Below are 9,017 nucleotides of genomic sequence, written 5' to 3'. Positions count from 1 at the left end.
ATTTGATATTTACAAAATTGTAGGAAAGTTCTCCTACTCATCGCTAGATGGCTGTACGATTCACTATTTCGATATTAAATCAAACTTGTTTAGAGCCACTGCAGCCGAGTTTAAATTTTCATCAAAAGCGACAATTTAATTTAGGGTCGTCACAGATGAGAACCAAATTGAGAACGCACGTTTGTGCTGCCTGCTACCTTAGTAACTACTCATTTAACTCTGCTCACAACAGATGACGCTATTATACTTAGAATACCATGTTTTACAATCAAGCCATTACTAAGTTATTACTATTTCTTTCGGCCTTTGACGTTGGGTTACCGGATTCCGAAACTTACGGCCGTATTCACCAACACAGTTTCGATCGCAAACTAATCCTTTAACTTGCTATTGTAGTTTGAACTCTGTCGGTGAATACGGCCATCAATGAGGTCGCGTTCACGCAACTTGCATATTTTCACAACAGATGGCACTTCTCTACTAACAAAGAACAACGTTCTCTAATCGATTTTGGTTACCAGATGCCGAAACTCAGAAATGAGGACACATTCACGCGCAGCGCGGTTTGCATATATTCACAACAGATGGGGGCCTCTTTACAAAGTAAAAAAAAATTGTTTTCCAACCAATACAAAGGTGCAGTTGATATGTACCTATACAACTTTTTTTTTTGGGAAAGGGGGGTGTACTAATTTTTTATCAATGGTAAATACTGTCCTGCATTCCTTCAACGCGTGTTAATATGTGTGGGTATAAAAACTAGATAAACACACACTGATGACCCGATTTTTGTTTTTAAGTTAAATTTTTTTGTGGGGGGGGGGGAAACTCTGGGGCCCTAAAAAGGGAGAAATTTCTAAAATGTATGAGGACGTTCAAAAAGACCCAAAATGAGGTAACCCAAAGCAGATGTCCTCATCTATGACAGCTAATGTCATGCACTGGGCAGGGAGAGGTTACCCAGAGCCATCTCAACAGCATCATGGCAGTGCGGTCTTAATGCATGGGATCACCCAGGCATGTCCCTCTGGACTTGAACGCTGAAGGGGCCCCATGAAAATGAGACCTGCTCAAAATTTTCGACACCATGGGTCTCTGAGTAACATAGTGCTTCATATAATGTCTCTCACAAGCACTCAAGATTGCAAACCACGAAACAATTCGAAGAACAACACAGATTCATTTTACAGAACAGCTATTACTAGTATTCACAAGCAGTGATTTTGACGAAACACACTAAACGGAGAGACAGAGTGACATACAAATACAATCTCGTTTTCCAGCTAAAATTCAACAAACTGCTCATAGAGCCTGTAATGCCATAATCCCTCTGCTGGTGGCGCCACTATATAGCAGAAAGAAACCTTCCAGGAAAAATCTCCACTATTCTTGTATCATCTTTACGCTTCTCTTGGTGATATGACATCGCCAAATCATCGCTTTCACAAGACTTGCCAAGTTTGTTGTAAATTTGGCGAGATTTATAGAAATGCATTCATGATTATTTACAGGCAAAAAATAACATGATACACAATGATTATTTACACAATTTTCGTAACAATAGTAATATTTCTGCTCCCCCCTTCTACCTGGCTGCAAACAAACAAACACACACAACTAATTTACTTTTTTTCTTTCAAAATTATTGCACAAATTTCATTATCATGAAATCACCCTGTGTATGCGAGGCCATCACTTCAGTGTCCTGTGGCACAATCCCAGAGCACTTAAGTAGCCTACAGCACAATTTCAGATAACTTAAATGTCCGACGGTACGCTTACAGATCTTAATGGCATTCCCAGATCACTTAGGTGTTCTGGAAATGTGCTGCAGGTCACCTAAGTGTCCCATGGTGCAGTTGCACATCACTCAAGGGACTTGCGGCACATTTACAGGCCATTTAAAAGACCTGTGGCACAGTTTCAGATCACTGAAGTGGCTTGCGGCACATTCCCAGATCACTCAAGTGATTTGCATTGCATGCACAAATCACTTACATGACCTGTGGGGCTGTTGAGATCACTTAAAGTGTGCCACTATACATTTTATAGATCATTTGAGTGACCCACGGCACATTTGCAGATCACTTAAGTGAACTGCAGCACAGTTCCAGATCACTTAATTGAGAGGCCTGCAGGTTGAATATGCATTGCTATTCCCCCACCAGTCAGCGTCTATGATGGAGCCCTGGCTGAGACATGAAAATTAATAAAACAAAGAATAACGAAAAATAACTTTATTTTCCAACTTCAGAATATATGATTCAACCACATGCATACTATATGTATATATATAACAATAAATGTTGCGCTCACTCAAACAAATATTACTCTATTTGTTACGCTTCATCACACAGATTCAGGTCACGCATATGTGCGGATAAAATCTTATATTTCCAAGCAAGGTTATACTTCCCTTCGACTGAGTATCGGCCAGAAGACTTTAGGAGGTTGTGCATTACAGCAACATCGATATCCAGGATAGAATCAATAGGCTTCCTCCATAAGGCGTGAATTTTGCAACTCTTGTGTCGCCTGTTATAGCGGTGTAATAACACGTGCCGGAAAATAGCGCCATTCCAGTAAGCATCATGGGACCAACCTTTGAGAGATTTTATACAAATTGAGAAATTTCTGACATCACATTGAGTTAAATAATATTTTGTACATTACGAAATGAAGCTGGAGGGAGCTTAAACATTTCCAGTTTCTATTACTGTCTGTGCCTTCATGAGAAGATGAGCATCGTTATGGCACTGCTTAGAATCAAGCGATTGGAATTCACGGTTTAAATAGCCTGGCAGGATTTGTCATAAGACTAGATGTTATATAGGCGAGCAGGGCAGCTCATGTATCTTGCCTATGTTATAGCTATTCTTATGATAGGCAGTTGCGTGTTTACATGAGGGGGGGGGGGACTTAGTGGGCTATAGCCCAGGGTGTTAAATTTGGGGAATGAGTGGCCAAGGAAACTACTGAAATGGAAGAAGGACGGTAAAATTTGTATAACCATAAAAAAAATCTGCCTCTGCCGAGACAGTAAGGGGCCTAGGTCAGTGAGCGATCAAAAGATTGACCTAGGGAGATTGTAAGCACGTGAGTGAGCAAAAGAGTGACAGGCTCATGATACACATAGCATGTGCATCACGGGCCTTAGAGTGTCATCAGCAAGCATGTGAATGAATAAAAGAGGGCCTATACAGCAAGGAACCATGTCAGTGAGCAACCAAAAGAGTGACCCAGAGCATTTGTAAGTATCTGAGTGACCAAAATGGCATGCAACCATGTGAGTGAACAAAACAGAGCACAAGCATGCCAGTGGCAGAAACAAAGTACGAGCATATGAATGGCTTCATATGCTAGAGATGTTTCAGCTACCTCAATAGGCAATTTGCCTGTTGTTGCCTTTGTATTTGTATAAAAGAGTGACTCAGAGAGTGTGTGAGCATGAGAGTGACTTAGAGACACAGGTATACTTGTGGGAGTGGGAGGGGTGCAAGTGGGTTATAGCACAGGGTGGTGAATCCGAGGAAAGAGTATATAGGCAAGAAAATTAGACTAGATTGTAGAAAGGGCGGCAAAACTAAAATGTGCCTCTGGTGACAGAATCTACGGGTTACAAACATTATTACATAATTATACTCACAATGTATGGTCGTCTGGTCAAAGGCACTGACAGCAAAGCCAAAGTGTGAACAAAATGATAGAAATTGGCCGTTTTGAATATCTCTTTCCTTTCATCCGGAACATCTTTTCTGGGGAAAAGACCTGCGGAGAAATGAAGAAAAAAAAATTCAATTAGGTATTCAAACACATATTAGATGAATATAATCACCAGTAGTTCAGATACCTTTGAGGCAATTACTGAATGGAGGAAAAACCAATAACAAAAGGCGCAATAAAGGCGAGTAAATCTGTCTCGTACTTTCAAGTATGTGAGCACAAAAATAAATAGTGTCGAAAAACACTATTAGCGTTGTTATTATGCAGGCATTTTTGACTGTTGTTACATTGGATACTCCGTCATTCATGAAAGTGAACAAGGCATTGCCCTCAAGCTTATGGAAATCACCGTAGATGTGATGTATGAAGTATGTTTCTCGTTAAAGGTCATTTTAGAGAGCCTCGCAAATACTAGGGCTATCAATGGATATCAATAAACTAACGGCTCATTTACAAGGGTTAAATAGTTCACTGAATTTTAAGTCATCAAAGTACTCTAAAATCTGTCCCAACGAAAGTAACAGGAAATGAATGATCATTGGATAATATGAGGCCACACTCATTGACGCACGTGCGTAGTGCCTGCTTAATCGGAAATATATACAAGGTTTTTTCAAAAAAAGTATCTGACCATAATTTTTCGTGCATGAACCAATGAAGCTAGGGAGTCAGAGTTTAGCGCACGTATATAGGTGATCCTAGCATACAAATTTTAAATTTTACCTGACTGCAGAAGCTGCCAGCAGACTGCAGATGAGTGAGGAAGAGTAAGCGAGTGCTGTTGCATTTTTGTTTTTGACGAAATGGCAGGAAAAACTTCAACAATGCTACAGCATTAAACAATCACAAGATTTAACAGACCTTCTGAGATGAAGAAGCCCCTTCAAGGATGGGCGCACATCAATGGAGAGCGAAGCATGTTCTGGTAGGCACTCAACATCCAGAAATGAGGTAGTTATTGATATAAGCGAGGACTCTGGTGATGCAGGATCATTGAATCATGATCACAGAACTTGCAGGTGAGACCTGCATTAGCATTGGTTTTGTTCATTCCATTTTGACTGACGATTTGGTCTCCAGGAGATGCAATGACAAAGTCATGCTGCGTTCTTCGACTTCAGTGGTGTGGTTCATCATGAGTACGCACAGCCATCACCAAGGAGTACTACCAAGAGGTTCTGCATTGCAATTGGCAGCTCCATCACGATTAACGTGGTAGCGTTGTTCACGTTTTTCCTGCCATTTTGTCAAAAATGAAAATGCGATGCTGATCATGCCCCCCACCCCCAAGGGTGGGACTGACAGGGCTCTAGCCATGGGATGATTTTTTTTCACGCAGTAAATTAACTATAGAGGCGACCATGAAAAGTCTGGCCTGGGGGCCTGCCAAAGTTCCCAGCCTAGGGGTAATGCTCCAGGATGTAGGGGCAATAACGCTGATCACTTACGCTTTCTCACTCATCGACAATTTGCTGCGACTGGCAGCTCATGCAGACAGGCAAAAATTCAAAGCATGCATACTAGAATTGCTAACATACATGTAGCAAACCATATCCCCCAAGCTCGCTGGTTCATGCATGCTCAAAAAATTATGGTCAGATACTTTTTGAACAAACCTCGCAGACTGGATCCTATTCTACTTAATCACCAAATCATTTACTCGTGCAAACAGGCCTTTACATTGGCACAGATTTTGAAAGTACTAGACAACTTGAAATTCGCTTAACTACAAAATCACTTATGCAAACAGGCCTTTAATACTGATTTCCTAGAAATGTGATTAAATGTGAGCACAATTGGCCTATTCTGAAATTTTTCTGTTCAAGGTTGAGCCTTTTCAAGGGCTAGTTTCGTCACCTCAGTTTTTTTTATTTTTCCCATTGCTTTTTGTAAAATTTTTGCCCATCTCTCAATATTTTTTGAATTTTTACTTCTAAGAGGCCATTCAAGAATTACGTCAGCCGATTTGTAGCCATTTTTGACCCCCCATCAGCAAAACAAACCATGACTTCCCTCCTCCTCCCCTTGTCAGCAAAATTTCATCAGCAGCTTAAAATATTTCATATCTTCAAAAAAGGGTGGTTGATGACATAAGCAACCTTCAACCCCCCCCCCCTGTCATCAAAAGTCAGCGAATCCGAAACTCCTCTCCCCTCAATGCTGATGTTATACTTGAATGACCCCCCCCCCCAAAGGTACATCAGCACAGGCTCACTCACCCTGACCGCTGAGGTTTGGCTTTGTGAATTCACTGTGGTCCTTCTGTTTCCTCCCTTCCCATGCACAACCCGGTTCTGACAGCAACCCAGTTTTATATAGCCAAGAATTGGCTGTATAAAATCAAAGATTTTATGACAGTCATACACATGGATGGGAAATTCTAGCAAACCACTCAAGGACAATGCATAGCAAGCACATGTAGACATACCTTTAATTTCTCCTATTTCGCTTCCATTTCCCTCCTTTAATTTTTTTGTCCCTTTACCCTTTTCGGCTTCCTGCAGCTTCTCTGGTAACTGTGATTGCATCCTATAGTATTGCACATTGCAGTATTCAATGAGGCAAATTTGTCAAAAGATAATGGAGATGGATTATCAAAAGATAATGGTGACCCAAGGTACCCCGCCCCACCAGTATTTCTAGGATTCAAACTTACTGCAATTGGATCATATAGCCAGGGCTGCAACTAGAAACAAAAGCTGACTCTGTCACCTGGGGCCGGTACCCAATTTATGGAAATTTCATCTGACATTTTACCCTGGACATTCTGTCTGCCCTGACTGTGTGAGTGACAAGTTGGAGGGTTGACCGACCATATGAGTGAACGAGTGGGTTGATGACTATATGATGAGTGACAGTATGTGATGGTATGAGAGACCAACTGAGTGTGATCACTCATGCGATCACCAACTTGATCACTCATACAGTCACTCGATTATTCATATGGTCATTCACTCAACCATACAGTCACTATTGCTCACTCATACTGTCATTCACTCATTCATAAAGTCAGTCACTTACATGGCCACTCACTCAATCACTCATATGGTCAAAGCAGGTGAAATTTCCAGGAGTAAAATGTACAGGGTGTGAATCATATTGGGGCGAAATGTCTGAGGAAAAATTTCTAGATTCCGGCCAGTACCTATTTTGGTTTCCCCCATCCCCCTTTGTTATTTTTGAATGGGAAAAAGAGTAAACTCTATGCTTTTCCTTGTACAGTGCCCAGGGCTCCAGAACCCCCCCTCCCCTTCCATCTTGCCTTCCCTTGGTTCTGGCCTTGCATATAATACAGTGGATCTCACTTGGAAAGTTTTCCCCGCCTAGCACGGCTAAATTTTGTGGGCCAAACTCAAAGGCGGAGATAGACTTGGAAGTCTGGGAGGGGGCACGATGATGTCAATTCATGTATACGCATATACATTAAGTCTGTCGACTCCACCTTTGACCCTGGGGGCAATGCCCCCCCCCCCCGTATCTTCGCCCATGGCCAAACTCGTACTTATTCTAATGGAGATTTCGGAACAGCTTCGGTATAGGGGACACGCCAAGTTGTCGACTTTTTTTCCGGCGATAAGTTGCCATTGTTGGCACACTCTGGTTTGTTGTTCTGCTGGGTTGTCGTTGTTCCAGAATGTTCGAAAAATTCTGCCAGGCAGTGGCGCTGGTTGTTGTTTTTCCATGTTCCTAGCGCGTCTTTCAAATGGGTCTTACTGCCATTTTCAAACTGGTTTTCTCTTTTTCCATTCTATTCTCTCTCTTTTTTTCTTCCAAATGACGTCACTTTATAGCCGCTGTGTTTCGAAAAACCGTTGGGATAGTTCTTCTTCAAGGTTTCTAGAATATATAGTTCATTTTCTCTTCCTTCCGTACATATGATGTAGCGTGTGTCGGATTAATTGGAATTATTTTGGATATCCCGAGATTTCCCATCTGAAGTGCTTTCCCACTTACAATAATTTTTCATGATTGTTGTTTTTTTAAAAAACATCATAAGCGGGATGGATTATTTTATAACCAAGTTGCAATGCATTGCACATTGCGATATTTAATAAGAAAAAAAAATTGCTTATCATTAAAAGAAGATATCAGTGACGCAGAGAACCCTCAATCCTTGAATGAGGATATTTAATAAGAAAAAAAAATTACTTATCATTAAAAGAAGATATCAGTGACACAGAGAACCCTCAATCCTTGAACGAGGATATTTAATAAGAAAAAAAAATTGCTTATCATCAAAAGAAGATATCAGTGACGCAGAGAACCCTCAATCCTTGAACGAGGATATTTAATAAGAAAAAAAAAATCACTTATCATTAAAAGAAGATATCAGTGACGCAGAGAACCCTCAATCCTCTAATGAGGACCCCTTCCTCTGGCCAGTATTTTTAACAAGCAAACTGATTGCATCATATAGTATTTATTGCGGTATTCGATGAAGAAAATATTATTAAAGGAAGATAGTTGCCGCCCGGAGGGGGGGGGGGCTTCCTTCCTTTAAAGGGGGCACCATTTGACAGTATTGTTAGCGTGTCCCCCCCCCCCAAATTTTTTTTTTCGTTCATAGTGTAAGCAGATAAGAAAGTTAATCCCCAGCCTCCTTCTAATAAAGGCGCCCCCTATACTTGATTATTATTCCACTTAATCTAGTTCAATCGTTGATATATCTTCCAATGAAAGAAAGAAATCCGTGATTATACCATGTGATCCGTAGGCGCCCATGATGACAGCGATGGCTCCGGATATCCCGGCTAAGCGGATGTATGACGAGCCGATGATCCTGGCCATCTTGACGAGATCTTTGTCCAGAACTTGCTTCACTGGGTTGTTTGCGGGTTCTGGGACATGATAGCCGACCAGACGACTCGCTTCACGGTACAATTTCTTGGGGTGAACGTAATCAAACAGCTCACCGTATCCCATCGCTTGCGATGTAAACAATACGACAGACGCTGAACGCTTAGGTTCGGTTAAAGTCCATTAGGAGCAGATGACAAGCGATAGCCGAGTTATGTCAATTATTTGGCAATGAGCCAAATTTGCTCTTTTTTTATATGAGATAATTGAGCTGACCATATTTCTTCGAAAAAAAAATATGGGACATTGTGGACGGACCCAAATTCAGGAAATTGCCATAAATGATGTCAAAGGTAAATAAAATTGGTAATTATCGCTAAAATTAACAAAAAACATATATATTTAAAAGAAATCCACATAAATATTGATATTGATTGAAATATAGAGAAACTTTGAGCTGGGCCCCTGCTGCCGTCTATTAAATAAGAACAAAACTA

The 9,017-nt window shown here is 41.0% G+C and overlaps 1 protein-coding gene across 1 annotated transcript; it reads right to left on the bottom strand.

The window, feature by feature from the left end:
- Positions 1–2,222: 2,222 nt before the first annotated feature.
- LOC149083646 (transmembrane protein 256 homolog) lies at positions 2,223–8,706 on the bottom strand. Its single transcript, XM_089234134.1, has 3 exons — positions 8,424–8,706; positions 3,647–3,768; positions 2,223–2,602 (listed from the first exon to the last, which is right to left on the bottom strand). The coding sequence occupies exons 1-3, from the start codon at positions 8,644–8,646 to the stop codon at positions 2,459–2,461; spliced, it is 489 nt and encodes a 162-aa protein (XP_089090260.1). The 5' UTR covers positions 8,647–8,706; the 3' UTR covers positions 2,223–2,458.
- Positions 8,707–9,017: the final 311 nt, after the last annotated feature.

This window comes from Pholcus phalangioides, unplaced genomic scaffold (assembly GCF_987345545.1).
Source record: "Pholcus phalangioides strain wild (caught in Gottingen) unplaced genomic scaffold, Ppha-v1.0 ptg000008l_1, whole genome shotgun sequence".
Lineage (NCBI taxonomy): Eukaryota > Metazoa > Arthropoda > Arachnida > Araneae > Pholcidae > Pholcus > Pholcus phalangioides.
Note: the sequence above shows the minus strand (reverse complement) of the source record. Positions and strands in the feature narration are given on the sequence as shown.